The 17,769-nt window shown below is 36.9% G+C and overlaps 1 protein-coding gene across 3 annotated transcripts in view; it reads left to right on the plus strand.

Moving 5' to 3' along the window:
- The window catches only part of FAM135A (family with sequence similarity 135 member A), a 79,288-nt gene that overhangs the window by 58,787 nt on the left and 2,732 nt on the right, over nt 1-17,769 (plus strand). For all 3 annotated transcript variants that reach the window (XM_063389442.1, XM_063389444.1, XM_063389443.1), the window contains 7 exons: nt 120-274; nt 511-2,815; nt 4,799-4,959; nt 6,588-6,679; nt 8,708-8,805; nt 13,973-14,124; nt 15,039-15,149. In XM_063389442.1, coding sequence (XP_063245512.1) covers nt 120-274; nt 511-2,815; nt 4,799-4,959; nt 6,588-6,679; nt 8,708-8,805; nt 13,973-14,124; nt 15,039-15,149 — 3,074 coding nt within the window. The remainder of the gene's footprint in view (nt 1-119; nt 275-510; nt 2,816-4,798; nt 4,960-6,587; nt 6,680-8,707; nt 8,806-13,972; nt 14,125-15,038; nt 15,150-17,769) is intronic.

The following is a 17,769-nucleotide window of genomic DNA, read 5'->3' on the forward strand; positions in this document are numbered from 1 at the left end:
GTTATTAAATAATCAAGCTATTAATAGTTAATTAGTAGAAAAGCTTCTACTAAAATGAATTAAACTGTTGGTAATTTCTATTAATGTTTTTTTCATGGAGGACTGCTTCCTTTTTTCAGTGCTCAGAGTCATCTACAGGTGTGTGCAGCTATCAAAAACATTTCCTTCTGCAGTTCTCTTCCACCCCTCCCTATTGAATGCAGTGAACTAGATGGAGATATGAACTCCTTGCCTATTATCTTTGAAGATCGGTATTTAGATTCAGTTACTGAAGGTAAACACACCTCACAGTACAATTTCCTCTTTGAAGAAAGGAGCAAAAACTATGTAAAACTTGAGTATTTTTAATAAATTTTTTGCTGGCTTTGAAGGACTACATTTATTTGATAGGATATGGGGTTTTCGCTTGAGTTTTGGGGATGTGTAAAATTCTATAATTGCTAATGTGTTATAGCATCACTTATCTGCATAACCTTATTGTAAACATAGTTTCTCTTCCTTCTGTCACAGATTTGGATGTACCCTGGTTGGTAGCTCAGAATGTTCCAAGGGCAGAGTCCAATAAACTGGATAAATTTGAAGCTGAAGAAGGTTTCGTTGCTGGTTTTACTAGTCCAGAACTAAAAATAAGACCTGCTGGTGCCTCTGTCTTTTGGCCTTCAGAAGCTGAAAAGATGCTGACAAAAACCTTCAAAGGGAAAAATGAAGATACCAATAAATCCAAAGCTAAGGTTGCTAAGCTCATAAAAACAATTAAATCTGAAAACACAAAGAAAGTCGTAAAACAGAACTCAAAGGACTCTGTGGTGTTAGTGGGATACAAATGTTTGCTAAGTGCGGCACTGGAAAATGCCTGTAGAAGGTTAGACGGCGAGCCTTCATACAATGCTAACGAAGGGCTGGACCCTAGAGTAGGTGAAATTCCTTGTGATACAAAGGCCTGCATCAGGCAGATAACTCAAAGAGACCTTCCATTGTTGCCATATGATGAAATGGCTGTCAAGATTGAAGGTGACCAACCAGGTCCAAGTAGTCCTGTGCACTGTGAAAATGAGGCTATTTTTGATAGACTGACTATCTCCCAGACAGGTTCTGGAACTATTCAAGCAGATAGTGCTTTACAACACAGAGGTACACTTGAAGGTTTTTATGGAGGTCAGCCAGCTTCCTCAGGAGTCAGGACAGCTGAGGTCAAACCAAGTAATAAGAATCTTTACGAAGAGGAGAAAGGAGTGGCTCACACTGGATCATGGGCTAAGTTTCCGCAAGATGAAGTGCATGAAGAGAATTTGCTGGCACCCAATATTCAGTCTTCAGAAACTGGAAATAAATTGAATTTGGGAGAACAGGAACCCATGCTTGAAAAGGAAGAGGTCCATGAGAGAAATTGTCAGCACACCAGTGACATCTTGACAAAAATGAAAAGCAATCCACCTACTCTTTCAACAAAAGAGGGTCAAATCTCTGCAAGTGGAGACATAACTAAATTGCCAGATGTTAATGTGACATACGCCTCTTCCAGATTTTCAGATTCAGGTGTAGAAAGTGAACCAAGTTCTTTTGCAACTCAACCCCACCCTGATCATGTTTTTGAAAATATTCATGGACAAAGTGCACACAATAGTGAGAGAGTGTTTCCTCAGCCCTTACTGAAACCAGACTGTGCAATAAAAAATACAATTGAGAGCCATTGCACTGAGAGTACAAGTGCTGTAAGTGAAATACAGTCATCCCTGACATCCATAAATTCACTGCCTTCAGATGATGATGAGCTGTCACCTGATGAGAATTCAAAGATATCTGTTGTACCTGAGTGCCAGCTAAGTGACAGCAGAACAGTGTTGGATCTAGGAGCAATTGACTTCCCAAAATGTGATGACAGTAAAACATCAAACACCAATTTGCAGGAACAGCTTGTTGTGTATTCAGGGCACTTGGATACCAAAACTCTGTCCATACATTCCTCACTCTCAGGAAAAAAAGATCTGCTACACTTGGTTGTTTCGGATGAGGACACACCTACTGACGTGGAAAGTTACAGCCCACAAACAGGCCCTAGCACAACCTGCAAGAACTCTCAAGACCTGAAAAGGCATCCTAGAGCTATACAAGAAACAGTTAAGTTGTGTTTAGAAACAACTTGTATGGGTGAGCCATCTGCACTTTCAGGTTCTTCATCTGTAAATGCAGCAGTTAAAAAAACAAACAAGGGAAAACCTAATGAGCCTTTAGAACTGAAGGGCACGACTGAAGAACTGTCCGTAGCTAAAAGTGAAACTGGTACAGATAATCCTTCTCCAGCTGATAGTGCTGACTTGGTAAAACAAGGGCTTGTTGAAAACTATTTTGGCTCTCAAAGCAGCAGAGATATTTCAGACATTTGGCCTATGGACAATAGCAATCCTGTTAGCCCTCAAAAGGAAGCATATGAAAAACAAATTATTTGTTCTTCCCAAGAAGATGAAGAAGAAGAGGAGGATCAAGAAATGATTGAAAATGGGTATTATGAAGAAACAGATTATAGTATATTAGATGGAGCTTGCAGTGCTGACCAGGATCATGGCTTAGCAGAAGAGAGAGCCCTGAGATCTGAAATGATTGACAGTGGACACCTGCAGGACATAATGACTGTGCCCCCTGTCTGTACTCCTGGTTGTTTGTCTTTCCCTTCTTCTCTGAGAGACTCTCCTTGCAATGTTACCTCTTCTTCAAAGAATAAATCTGGTGCAATTACACAACAGCCGGGCAGCACATCCTATAGCTCAGCTTCAGCTGTTTCCTGGTATGAAAGCTCCCCAAAGCCTCAAATGTTAGCGTAAGTTATTGTTTTAAAACAAGCTTTTGACATTTAGAAATTATGTTAATATAATAGAGAAGGGGAAAAGAAGCATTGTTGGGCTGTAGAATGCCTGAGAACTGTGGCTTGTGGATTTTGTATACCCAAGTAACAGCATTTTCTAGGTGTTCAGATAAAAAGTGTGTTAGTGCTAAACTTCTTCTATGAGTAATCTTGTCATTTCATGTGGTTTGAAAAACAAGCAAAACAGGACTTTTCTTTCTTATGTTTAAAAAATAATTGTTCAGCTGAAGAATGTTGTAAAGACTATTGAGCATGAAAATGGTGTTTTCTGCAATGGAAATTGTTAAAATAGCAAGCTTGGGAAAATATGCTTTGGCTTCAAAAACATAAATCTAAAAACATTGGTTGTCCATCAGCTTAGCTAAGTGAAGCAAATGTGTAATGCAAGCTATAGTAATGGCGTTATTTTTAAATCTTAACTTCAAATATCAAAAATGTAACACCTCAGAGACCACAGTGTTCTAAATTGCACTGGCAGTTTGGATACCAGGAACATCAAATTTAGAGGAATGTCAGGGATCCCAGATTGTACCTCTTCTTGCTGTAAACAGGAGTTCCCCTGATAATCCCCTGCTGCTAAATGAACATGTGAAGCAGCAGCTTATGTGTTGTATTGGAAGTAAAATGTTGCTATGAGAGAAAATTCGAAAGAGAGGTAGAAACAAACACTGAGCAGGTGGAAGAGATAAAAGACCATATAGTTTGTGAAAAGCAGCTTGAGAACTGAAAGAAGGAGTGAGCAGCCAGGTGGAGGAGAACAGGCCAGAAAAGTAGCTTCAGAAATACTGTAGGGTGGGTACTGGCGTGGAATGGGAAAGATGAAGAGGAGAGACGACTCGGGCTGTTCTGTAACAATAAAAGTTAACTCGGAATAAAATCAAGGACTTGGCAGTGGGAAAAGCATAGTCTCCTGGAACATGAGATAACTGTGAATCCAGAGGGTATGATCTGCTCCATAAAGAACCACCCTTGGTGTGTTCAGGAAACATGCCTTGAGTACAAACTCAAGTAGCTTCTGTGGCAGAGTGATAAGAGCAGCTGTCAGCAGTGGTTTCTGTTCAGGCTGACTTCATTCAGACCTGTTCCTGCCAGTTAGTCAGGAATGAGCTAAAGATAAAACTGGAGAAACAGAGAACAAAAGGTAGAATGGGAGAGAGACTGAGCAGGCAGAAGAGGATGGGGTACAGCCTGACACCCTAAGGGATCATGCAGAACAGATGGATTAAGGAAGCATAAGAAAGCATAAAGCTTTATGTGCTGCAGGGAAACTGATATGCAATTAGGAAGGCCATAGACAAAAACTAAGGGAAGTGGAAGAAAGGAACACAAGGCATTCTTAGCATGTGGGGATCTCAGCTATTAAAAAGCTTACAGTGTATGCCTTCATAGAATATGTAAAAGATCAGAAGTCTGGATCTGGCTGTTTCAGAAGCAAGTATCAATTATTCAGCTTACCACAGGAAACTTATGGTGAGACATTAAAGCACTGACTCCAGCTCTCTTCTGACCTAAGATATGGGCTTGGCAAGAATTATCAAAGTCAGTGAATATCTTAATCTTGACTTCCAATTGGTTATGATTTCTGTATTTTTTTAATTTTGTGGAAACAAAGCTGTTGCTTGCTCAACACCACAATGAACCCAGCATCTTCAATGGTTTCAGAAATACCTGAGAGTTTGCAAAGACCATCAAAGGAGAGAAGAGAGTAGAGCTTGAGATATGGCTTTTGTTACAGAGGAAAAGGGGCTATAGGAATCTGCAGTAAAAATGTTCTGATGGAATGGCTTATTTTGTGAAAATAGTAATTTGATAAATATATTCTCCTTCATATTAATTACGTAGAATACAAAGCAAAATGACAGTAGAAATCTGTATTGTGGAAGACACCACATTTATCTAGCAATAGTAAATGTATAATAAGTTTTTTTTTTGTTCCAGTTTCCTACAGGCTAAAGAAGAATTGAGGCAACTTAAACTTCCTGGATTTATGTATAGTGATGTTTTAAAACTGGCTTCTTCAATCCCCTATTTCAGTATGGAAGACGATGAGTGTTCAGAAGAAGGAGTACATCTTATAGTCTGTGTCCATGGCCTAGATGGTATGCTGGGAAATGTGGTACTATACAAGAAAGCAGTTCAGGTTACCAGTGAGATTCAGCTTTGGTCATTTGAACTCTGAACTGAACACCGGAAATAGGTTCACTGGAGGGAAATGGGAATCTGACATTGTACTGCTACATTTGACATGTTTCAAAAACTCCTCTAAATTAAGAAATCTCTGTCTTTAATAAAACTTTCCTGCACGTAAATCTGTTAATGCCATAATTCACATCAGGTGCATCTTTCAGGTTTTTATGTTGTAAAGGCCTTTGTCCATTTTGTGGTAAGAGAATGGAGTTATTGACAAAACTGTTTTCTTTAGAATTGCTGTGTTGTGAAGGAAAATGAAATATGAAATCTTCTTAAGAAGAAGAAATTATACATGTAAAATGCAGCCAAGTGTTTATAAGGTTCTAAAAGGTTAAGTCACTGAATCACAGTGTGGTTGAGGGTAAAAGGGATCACTGAAGATTGTCTCATTCAACTTCCTGCTCAGAGCAGAGTCACCTACAGCAGGTTGCCCAGGATGTAGCCCAGTTGGGTTTTTGAATATTTTCAAGGACCAAGATTCTACTGTGATAGAAGTGAGAAAATCTCTTTTTAATTGAAAGGATTATAAAGTTTAAATGGCTTGAAAATATTCACCTGCTTTTAGTTCAAAGCATATATGCATATTAGGTAACAATATCCCCTCTAGTTTTTGTGGATTGGTGAGACACTTCTTAAATTAACAATGCAAGGAAACACAAGAGGGCAGTAGGATAGTGTACTGGACTGCACCAGCACAGGCACCTTCTTCATTTTTCAAATTCCTAAGTTAAAAAAATAACAGCATAGTTTTCCTTTCTCATTTGGGTAGAAAGCAGCCTTTGTTAAGTACTTCTAAAAACAGGACTTGGAGGTACTCCCTTTTACTAGTGTAGGCACTCGTGCTATTGCATGTAGAAGCAGCACAAAATTAACTTGACCAAGAAGCCTGTTGTTTAGAAAGCCTGTGTTTGAAGCCTTAGGAAAGTCCACTTAGTTAGAATTTTCTTATGAAATGGCGAGCTTATACAAGCTATTTCCTATAAATGACCAATGTAAATAGAAATCCTGTTCTCTAATTAAGGCAGAAAGGCAACTCTTTCTTCACAAGCATCCATGACTACTGATGTGGAAAAATAATCAGGATGCTACCTAAACTAGCATTTGTTTTGGGCACCAAAGTATCTAAAATTATCTTTATCTGCTGATAGTTCACTCTGCCTTTTCATTTTATGAAAATACTCCTTCACTGAATTGACTTTGGGTTCTTTAATTGGCTTTATCAAAATTAATTAGGTTTCCAAGAATGTCATGTTCACAGTGCTAGGCCTCAGTTGGAGGCTTAGACAAAATCAAACATGACTTCCTACATCCTTGCTTTTTTAAAAGTGCTTGCATTGAATGTCATTTTCATAAACCATTTTGTCACTTAATTTGACATTGTAGTTTATCTTTGGAAGTCTTACTGAATTTTAATTAGGGCTGAGAATATAATTAGCTGTGTTTAAATATAAAGCCAGAGATTCATTTCAGTATTCTGAGTGCTTTTATTGCAAGTTAACTTTGCAGAATCTAACTCTTGATTGTTTTTCTTTTGAAGGTAACAGCGCAGATCTAAGATTAGTGAAGACTTACATTGAGCTAGGGCTGCCTGGAGGAAAAATTGAATTTCTTATGTCTGAAAGGAATCAGGTATTTGCCAACTAAAATAGAATTTCTGTAAAGCTTTAAACAGTGTAAACCTTCAGACATATTTATTTAATGGCACTATTGTGTTTACCACATTTTGTATATTTTTATTGTATTCTCATGGAATCCCTTATTTGATCTGTGGCTTGTGTGAAAGTAATTCAAAATCTTGTATGGTATTGAAAGTAAATATTTTAAGGAGTAACATTTGTTACTACCAATTTGTAGTCTGCACTGTGTCTCCTAAATTCTCAGCATAAGCAATTTGGATTGTGCATAAAATATGCTCAATACTGGTGGTAAAAATGGTAATAATGAAAACTGGTGTGGCAAGAAGGGAGATGTGTTATTTCAGAGGATCTGAGAAACACAAAATTCCTGTTGCTTGTTCTTTGTCAGCATACTGCAAGATCTGCATCATAACACTTGAACAAATATAAAATTACCTCTTGTGTTAAACTTTTGTGAAGTTTATTATTTTCTGATGAAGTAAACTGGCCAAAGCACAGAAGACCAATTTTTACTTTTTGTCTGTGTATGTGTGTATTACATTTTGTATTAGACATACTTCAGCGATGAACTGGAACAAAGCATTATCAGTGGCTCAAACAAAAGCTTCATTTAGTGCACTAGCATCTTTCTGGCAGTAGCTGCTGGGATGGTTTGTGAAACAGGCTGGATAGGCACCAAGCCAGGCTTTCTCTTCTCTAGCCCTAGTTTGTGCCAGTCAGCAGCTGGGAGACTTTCTGATTTGTGGGTTCCACTGAGGCCACTGAGCCTAATAGCTGCTGACAGACTTCTCCTTAACGTTGGCTGACTCTTTTTGAACGTTTTACTTCTGTATCCATAGCATACAGTTGAGATTAATTCCGTGGTTCATATACATTAGTCATTCAGTTGCAAACAAAGAAATTGAAATAATTTACCTTACAGCTTGTTTTGGAAAAAATACTCAATAATCATTCCTCATTGACTGCTTCAGTTAATCATATATTTTATAAACAAGTACAATTTCTCCCTCAGGAGGCAACTGAAGAGACTTAATCCATTTATTATTTCTTACAGTTAGATGTGAAACAGTTTCTGTTCATCCATGATACCCTCCTTGGCCCACTTGAAATTTCTTGTCATTTAAATCAAATGATCAGAACTAGACAGGGCATTTAAGATGCTTTTGCACTACACACTGACAAAATGCTGTATTGCTGTTTTCTTTCCTTGCTTTCCTAACACAGCGGATTATATGCAACCCAGATGTGTAGATCATTGTTTGCATGTACAGTTAGGGCTGGTTTTCTCTGTGTAACATTGGTTTGCATTTTTTGCCATTTCATCACCAGGCATGCAGTTGTATAACATTCTTCGGAAATTCTAGTTGGTTCTAGATTTGACTACCCTGGATATTTAGTTTTGTCCACAAAGTGATATTTCATCTCCTTCTTTCATTTCCCAATATATTGAGTACTACAGATTTTAGCACAGATCGTTTGGAACTTGGGTTGAAAAGTTCTAGGCAGGCTTTGCCTTTCTCTTTATTTCTTACTGCTGATCACTGGAAAGAATTAGCTATGAACTGGGGATAAGGTCTTAAGAATTTTGTTTGTTTGTTTGTTTCGTTTTGAATAATCAGTATTTCTGTAGACTGCTATTGCAGAAATTGTCTCTATTTCATGGGAAGTGTGATATAGTTCTGAATATGCAGTTTGGTCGTCTGTTTCACTAGAGATAATCTTAAGTGTAGAGAACAGCTTAGAAGTAAGGCTGGGTGTGTAATGTTAAGATTTGTTTTGGTCTTTTAGAAGAAAGTAGCCTTACAGTAAAATATGTATAACTTTATTCTGTGTTATAAGAAAATGACATGAAAAATTTATAATAACTAGCTGTAGTGTTTGTATTCAAAGTTAATATCAATGCTTTTATTTGTGTGCTGTTGGTAGAAACACCGGGGAGTAAGAGTTCAGACTGAATGCAGAATGTTTATTGCTGCATTAGAAAGTACAGTTATTATTTTTTATTTCTTTTATTTTACAGAATGATACCTTTGCTGATTTTGATTCCATGACAGATCGTCTTTTAGATGAAATTATACAGTATATACAAATTTATAATCTACCCCTTTCAAAAATCAGGTAATATCTGTTCTATACTATTTACAGAAATAAAACTAGAGCCCTGGGTTGTTTATAACTGTGATGCTCAGGAGCAGGCCAAAGAGAGATGGGATAAAGCACTTTGGGACAGGGGAGGAGTAGGGGAAAGGAGGACAATGGAGAGAAAGGGAATTGCCAGATGAAAGAAGACTGAACAATGTTGTAAGCTCATCTGTTGGTGGTTTTAGAGCAGAGGTTAAGCATTACATTTAAGGAATTACTGTCCTGTTCTTCCACAAATTCTGCATAATAGAGTTCTGCAGAAAAACTGATAGTATTTTGAGAAAGTCAAAGGAACCTGTAATAGCACTGTGCCAGGAATTTATCTTCCTTCTGATTTTATAGTCCCCTCACCAAGTATGACATGGCAGACTGTTTGTCTTGCCATTCCTACAGGGCACTTTCATCTTACTTGTGAGGTTGAAGGGCAGCTGCATGAAAATCTATTTCATTACTTTTTATGTTTTCTAGTTGTTTCATCTGCTAAAGAACATGTTTTACATCTTATTAGAGAGCTTACCACAGTCTATGCATTCCTGTTTTCTTTTACATTTACTTCCAGGGAATGTCCATTGCATTTATTTTGTCAAAGTAGGGTGCACCATTTGGGCAGAGTACCTTACTAACTCAGCAGTGTTAGCTCATCAATAGAAGAAAGGAGCTAATTCAAATCTGACTTCATCCATTTGTTTAGGCATCCTCAAATTATACATCCAGAAGGTTTTTTGACTTGTTAGTCACGTGTATTTCTAACAAGTTTCTGCATTCACATGTATTTGGTATGCCTTGTTCAGCTGGAGGAAACATCTAAAACATTTAAACATAATCTCACTATGTAAACAAGTGTCTCTGTTTTGAGATAGGCAAGATTTGACATGCTTTATTTTGTCTAAATGACAATTTAAAAATTAAAAAGGCACTGTGTGATCATATTTTTGTTTCACAGACTACATGGTAGCACCCTTGGTATGGGAGACAAGAGTTCTCTAACCCATACACCAGGATCTTCTCTCCCATGTCTGAAGGCTGTAATGAGCAAACCCACCCACTTGTCTTCTCACTGAGAGAACTGAACTTGCTTTTGGTTTACTTCTCTCATAAGACTTCTGAATTGTAAATAGTTTTCACTTTTGTATCTTGTCCCTTGAAAGGAAAAAAAAACCTATAAATTTTTATTTAAGTTCCCTTTTTAAGGTGTATAATTGTCTTGGGCCCTACTGAAGCAGAAGTTTTCATTCCTCAACTTAAGCTTTTCTTATGAGAAAGTTAAATCTGCCAACAGTTTTGCTGTTCTCTGGTAGCTACATGAGAGAGCTGTTAGAAAGCTGTGCCTCTATGCAAGGACTTGAAGGGGCAACCCAGAAAACCTGGGAAAGTACTGCTGAGAAATCCTCTGCTCAAGAAGACGATGCTCTCCTGCCTCATTTTGGTTATGCCACTCTAGAAAGTAGCCCTTGTAGTAATCTGTGGTATCCTGAATGATGCTGGTTTCTCCTCATAAGATATCCCCATCTCCTAAAGGAAGTGTTCTCTCTACAAGTGCTGCTCCATAACCCAGTCGAAATAGGCATCAGTCTCCAGATCTATGATTTTGTATGGCAACAAAAGCCAACATCCCAAGATGGTTGGATTCTGTCTTGCTTAAGCAGTTGAACCTCAGCATCCTAGGGCTTCAGTATGACAACCATCTTCATGGTGGGAGTTTTGGCTTCCTTGGCCTTGGGTCTGGATAGATTAATTTCATATTTCTATATTTCCAGTTGGCACATAGGCTCTTTCTTTTGTTTCCCATTTACTCTTTTTTCCCTTCCATTCTCTGTTATCCCTAATGCCAGCTTTCTCTCCTGAGTTACACAATTGTTCTCCTGCAGTGACCATTAAGAGATCATTTCCACACCACACTTCATTCTGCTGATACACAGTTCAGGCCACACAGAATAACTACTTGTTATTAGTAGAAACAGTAATGAAACTAAAACAACTTTAGACCTGACTTGGTACTTCACTGGCAGATGATTGTTGTCACAGCTTAAACAAATCAAAATCAGCTCAGGTCAAGATAAGTTCAGAGATGTTCTGAGATTCTGCCCTTTATTCAGATAAATGCAGATTCCCATGCTCTCAAGTAATGGCGAAATCCTACTTACTATGCTGCATTCCTAGGAACTAGGAAGAGACACTCCCTGTACCACTGGAACAGTGTCTGCATCAGTAAACATTTTTGGTACTTGTAGAGCTGATAGCAGTTATTGCAGCAATTCACTGTCTTACACATTTGTTCACCTCTGAACAAAATCTTTGTGCTCACAAGCAGCATGCAGCAAGCATGAGCCAAAAGCTTGATTCAAAACAAATGCAATTTGCCTTTTAAAAGAACTGTTTAGTAAAGAATCACAGGAGGCTTTAGGTTGAGAGGACATCTGGAGGTCATTTGGACAGTCATACCAATGCCACCATCAAAGTTAATGCAACTTTGAAGCATGTCAGATTGCTCAGTCATACCCATTCAGGTTTTGAGTACCTGGGAGGATGGAAGCCCGCCCAGGTAACCAGGCAGCTGGGGAATAAACCACCTGCTCTTATAGTTTCAGAAACCATTTTGCACATCAGGTCTTACATAAGTTTCTGATGACTTCTATTGGACTTTGACTTCAGGTAGATTAATCAGCTTATCATCCTCTTCCCTAAGTAACATTGGGTCATAAAAACAACCAAAAGTTTTTAATGCTATGCATATGTTAAAACATCTGTTTGTTGTTTCAGCACCTCATTGATTATGAATCACGATTGATTTTTCTTCTTTCCATGGATTTTTTAGAGTTGGACAGGATTTTTTGTTTATTGGCACAGAATAATGAGGTTTTGCTGTGTGGGATTTTCTAGCATGATCTGAATTGGTAGACTTGTATCATAAAGCATGTATAAAAACTATAATTCTGTTAACTTCAGTGTGTTAATGATATATTCAGAAGATTGTAATATTGCCACCTAGTGTTCATGGCTTTTGCAGAGCATGAGTATGATGGATCACATTCCTGTCCTACACTTTCAAGACCCTACTCAAAGGAGCTTCCTTTTCCTCCCCTTTTTGATTTGAGCAAATTTTTAACCGTTTCTCTATAAAAAAAAATTAAGATTTATTATGTGTTCACCTAAGCATCTGAATTGGTCCAAAACATATTACTGTAATCTTTATTATATTCTAAGGCTTTTCAAATTAAGTATAAGTGTTTAATCTTTGAGGTACATTCACATGGCAGATTATGAGTTCCCAGTTTTCCTTAAAATGGATCTTTCATGTTTCTGAAGTTTTGGTTAGGTAAGTCTAGTCTTAGGGATGATAGAATTGATAGATGGACTTCTTTTTTTTTTTCCACAGAAAATGCCCTTTGTTATGGTACAATATTAGAGTTTCTCACCCCCTTATGACTTTTAGTAAATATTCTCTGACCTGTAGGAGAACTGTCAAGAGAGTATCTCTGCTAATGTTCAGATCTTCTTTAGAAAACAATCTGTTTTACACAAAAGCAGTTAAATCATGCAGATCATCTTCAGGATCAACTCAGTTTCTGTGGGCATTTACTTGTTCTTAAAGAAATCTGTGGTTTTGTTGTTCTTGTGTGGATTTTATGATGTCCTCCAAGGGAATAGCTTTAAATTTTAGTATTCAAGAAAGCAGCTCAGTATTTTGTTTTGCAAATGCACTGCTGTTGTGCTGACACCATGCAGGATACATAATCTTTCCTTTCAAAATTAGTTAGTCAAATACAGCAAGCTCAAGCAAAGAATTTCTCGTACAAATAATATTGGAAATCTAGTAGTAAAATCAACTGAGAAGAATATACATACATGCTTAAACCATGTATTAATAATGAATTAAAAACCTTTTTCTGTCATAGAAATGCATAATTATTTTGGAGTTTAGGAGTTCAGGGTGGTTCTGCCATTCTACAGCCAATTGTTTGAATTTTTAAATTTACTTCTAAATTGCTATTTTAAAGGCAGCGATTCTTGCTTGGGAAGCATTTAAACAGTCAAGTAATCTTTTAGTACTGTATTTTACACAAATTTTACAGGAAGCTTTGTTTTAGCTACTTTTGTTGGGGAATGTAGTGATACAGAGCAAGCAGGAAGGATGATCCTAGAGGTACAATACTGTAGCACACATGTGATCCAGCAATGATAGTTCTACTGTACATAATTTTGGATGGTTTTCTGTTTTCACCATATCCTGGGGTTGCTTCTGTAATGCAGGAAGGCACTTTTTCCTTCTGACTCTGTGAGTCTGGTCCCTACTGTTTACTGTTTGAGTTAGTGCCTAGTCTGGTGTGGTCCTTACCTCAGCAGAGATCTGTAAGCATAATAACTAGAACTGCTTCATTTCATAGTGTCTGTTTTAAAGAAATGCTTTATATAGACCTGCATATATGACAGTAAGCACCTCATATTAAGTAATATTTATCCTTAAATACAAGAAGTTAAGAGTCCCATCTGTCTTTCCCTTAAAGTGATTAACAAGAGAAACACCTAGAAGTGCTATTGTCCTGACAGAGACATATTCTTCAATTGCTTGCTCAAGCTGATAATCACTTCCTGGTCAATCTGCTAAGTAGATATGAGATGTTGCTTCTATTTTTAAATAATCAGGTTCAGTTAAGTAATGGTGTTCCTCCCTATTAGGACTACCTTTGGAATCTGCCTCCACTAGATTGTTTCAGGAATGCTCATACATTTGTCATATTGAGTGCCATTACATGCCAAAGTAATGATGTTTTTAGTCATGCGTGGCTCATAAAATATTTTCTTAATAGTTGGTGCTAAGATAAATGAACCCAGAAATAATCTTGGGTTTGGGTGGTAGATGCTGGTGGAAGGATAGTTTGGTTTTGTTAGCTTTTCAAAAATGGTGTATAAAATATTTCTGGAGGAGATAAAACATGTTTGTAATGAGTTTATGCAGCTTGAGAGATATGGACAAGCTATGCCTCCTGTATGGCCTAAAATACAGGTCTGAATGAAAAGTTTTCATTAATATTTTCCTGTGCTCTTTTAGCATTTCATGACACCAGCTTTCTTTTTCTCTGTTAAAAGAAAAAAAAATCCTGCGATGAAATTCCATGTTATATTGTTTTTTCTTTTTAAACAGCTTTATTGGACACTCACTGGGTAATTTAATAATCCGTTCAGTGCTCACAAGACATCGATTTAAGTATTACCTCAACAAACTTCATACCTTCCTGTCCCTGTCTGGACCACATCTTGGTACCCTCTACAACAGCAGTGCTCTTGTTAATACAGGTGAAGGATTATTTTCAGTAGTATTTGTTTAGGGGAAATCTTGTCTTTGAAATGCACTCAGCAGTTTCATGTGGGGTGCACATTTCTGCATTACTGTGATTTTGAGAAACTGCATATTTCACTATCATAAGCAGAAAGAAGGGTTATAAACATAAAGTATCAATAAAAGGATGTGCAAGAGGTGATTGGCATAAGTATTTTCCAGTATGTTTGGTTCAGATTTTCTGTTACAGCATAAATAAACCCCAGTTTTAATCTGTTGAGGTGAATTTATTATAAACTGAATTTGAATATACCTAATCTGCCAAACAGTTGGATAAGATACATTAAAATAATTATGAACTATTGGTGTCTTTTATGTCTCAAAAATGCCTTACAACTTGTGTGTTTCTGCAGATGTGCATGGCGAGGGAAGCACAATTTTCTGAAAAGCCAGTTAGCCACCTATTATTATTATTATTGACTAATAAAGAGAATCTAGCACCATAAGAAAACATTCTACTATGGTATTCCCGTGAGAAAATTCTGCTTCCTTTTTTCAAGTTACATTTAATGAGTTCCATACAGAAATTGGAGAAGTAATGCCTGTTGTTTTTTAACATCAAAATGTTCTAATATTATATAACTTATTGAAATAGAATGAGTATAGTTTGGCTAACATGACTGTATTTACACTTTCTGGAAGTCACTTTTTGTGGGCAGGCATGTACATTAGTGGAAATAAAGGCCTTCATTCTTCATTGTATAGATAGACAGGAAAGAAAATGAAAATTTAAACTGTTTCTGAGCTTGACAATGCTTACATGAAAAGTCAAATTAACATCTGAGAGACTGTTATGAAATTTACATATTATGGTTAATTAGTTTTCATATTTTATTGTGGATCTATACTCACATTGTACCTAACAATGCAGGACTGTGGTTTATGCAGAAATGGAAGAAATCTGGTTCTTTATTGCAATTGACATGTCGAGACCATTCAGATCCACGACAGACATTCTTATATAAACTTAGTAAAAAAGCAGGTAAGCTTTGTTATTGTTTCCTATCTCTTAAAGGCAACTGTGTATAAATGTGAATAGGAAACCTAAAAAAACATAACTTATTTTCAAAAAGCTCCTGTTTCAGTTTTAATACTTAAGAGTTACTTTACTCCTGTATTCTTCAAGTAAAGTAAACAGTAAACCATTTTTGTTGTAGAGGTAGGATATTACTTTGAGACTTTCCTTCCTAACTAATGAGCAGAACTTGAGTGCAGCCACTATACCAATACATAAATAGGGGATTTTTTTAATGTCTATCTATGAGCCACAGTGTGGCAAGTTAAGTACATTCATACACATTTAGGATTACCTGTTTCTGTATCTGCCTTTCTTATCTATACTATAAGTCTAAAATTCTACTTCAAAGTTTTTGCTAACTAGTCTTTTATTACCTTATGGAAGATGGTTAGGGAAAATAAAAACTCATTTTCATAACGGAAGAAGTTGTACTTAGCATAATAGCTAAATCCCGGATTAGATTATTCATACTATATCCTTCATACAGTTTTCTCTGGGCTTAATATCCTTATTTCAGCTGTTGGCCAAAAATGTGTTTGCCAGTGGGTAATGTGCCAGCAGGTAATGCTTTATAATTAAGCATTATAAAATTATTGAGGATTTACCTGACAGGTGTTTCTGAACGTGTGTCAGTCAAGCAGTTGTGGAGCCAGAGATGCTTGTGCTGTTTTGTGAAAAATCTGGGCACACTCCTACATCAAAATATTTCTAGGTTGTCACAGCTGGAATTTTTTTAAGAGCAATGAAGTACAAAGATACAGGCAGGTAAAGACTGACATATAATTCTTGAGGTGCTTGATTATAAAATTTACAGGACTTGGAAGAGGCAGAAAATAATAAGGAAGGAGCAAGAAGAAAAGTCATCAGTAAGACAGGAATATTGATCAAAATTTGATTTTAGAAAATCTTGGGGTTTTTTTACCCTTCTCTTCAGAATCTCCTACCACAAAGTGATTTTGTTGATGATAAGGTAATATTAAAAGCTGAACTGGTATTTAAAGGTGAACTCAATCTAGTTCTGCTGTCTTTTGAAAAGAAATGTTTGAATATAAACAGAAGTTATGCGAGAAGTTCGACACTGGATGCTGAGTAAGACTGTGGGACACTGTTAAAAGATAATCAGATTAAATAATGTTGGCTTTAAAAAATTCATATTCCATGGGGTTTATGTAGATATATCTCAACATGACTAGACACACTGTCATTTGAGTACTATTGTCTATTGTAAAAATGTGACACATTATCTGATGACAGATCTTTTTTATATGACAGGATTTTTGAAAGACCTGGATAGTATGATCTGAAGAGTCATAAATGTGCATTTCAGACTTTGTTCCCCATAAATGGTAGAAGGAATATAAAAGTCTTCAGGCTCAGTTTCTGTTTTTTTTTCTTTCTTACCAAAGAGATGGGAGGAGCTGTGTTTTGGGCCACAGCCTCATACACCATCTTGTTTCCAGGTCCTTCAGTGAGGTCGGTGTAAGGGAGAAGGAAAGGCTGGGGGAGACAGGAGAAAGAGATGTGAAAAATTAATAATTTTAGATAAGGAGAAAAGAAAGTAAGTTTTATGCTTCCCTCATAGAGAAGGAAGAAAGTTTTCCTTTGAGGGGTGAGTTCATATACTGAATGTACAATATAGGTGTTGGTGCATTTAACTCTTGATATCTGTACAAGGCCTCCTTCTGTCCTGCCACCTCTTTCTTCACTCAGTGGGCATAGAGCATTGGCTGTGCTTGACTCTCAGACACAAGGTGAGAGGCATTTGGGATTCCCCAACCTGCACAATTCTTCTTTTCAATACAGGGAAATGGTGTACTGGTTTCAACAGGGATTCTAAACATAAGTCTTTCCAGAAGTCACTTAACCCCAGGGTACATGCAAGAGATTGACAACACTGTTGAGAAATACAGTCCTGATTTTGCAACTTCTGCTGATTTTTGTAATTATATAGGAGAATAGGGATCTAAGATGAAGAAACATCTTTACTGCTTAATCTGATGTCTTCTTTGGACATTGGCTTTGCATCTGGGAAAATCCCTAAAGCAGCAAAAACTAAAACTTGCTTTGGATCCAGCAGGTGGTGTTTTGAGGGTCAAGGTCTCAGCTACATTGTTGTATGGTGGTTTGTGACTCTAAATTTCAAATTTGTGGAATAACATAGATGTTAAACACATCATCCTGTTGCTTAACCCCAAAATAAAGAATAGGTAAACAGTAAAACTCACTTATCTTATGAAATACCCTATATACTTTCTGTGCTCCTGCTGAAGATTTCAATCAAACACTTTTTCCTAATGAAAGTTTGCTGATACTTATGTCTAAAATACAATATTCAAAAGGGGCTGTTCTAAGGCAAACTATTTTCTTAAAGTGCTTCATTGTGTTTGGCCTAAGTAGGTGGGCAGCACCAGAAATCTGCTGCAGCTTTCTAGAGAAAATGTAACATTTAAATGGCTTTAAGGGCTGTAACTCTGTCATTACTGATGAGGGTAGGGGTTCCTACCTTTGCATCACTTACTATTAGCATGCTTGTACAAGAAGTAGGAAGTCTGGGTTTAGTTATAAAGGTTTAATTATACTTCAG

This window comes from Prinia subflava, chromosome 2 (genome assembly GCF_021018805.1).
Source record: "Prinia subflava isolate CZ2003 ecotype Zambia chromosome 2, Cam_Psub_1.2, whole genome shotgun sequence".
NCBI classification, from domain to species: Eukaryota; Metazoa; Chordata; class Aves; order Passeriformes; family Cisticolidae; genus Prinia; species Prinia subflava.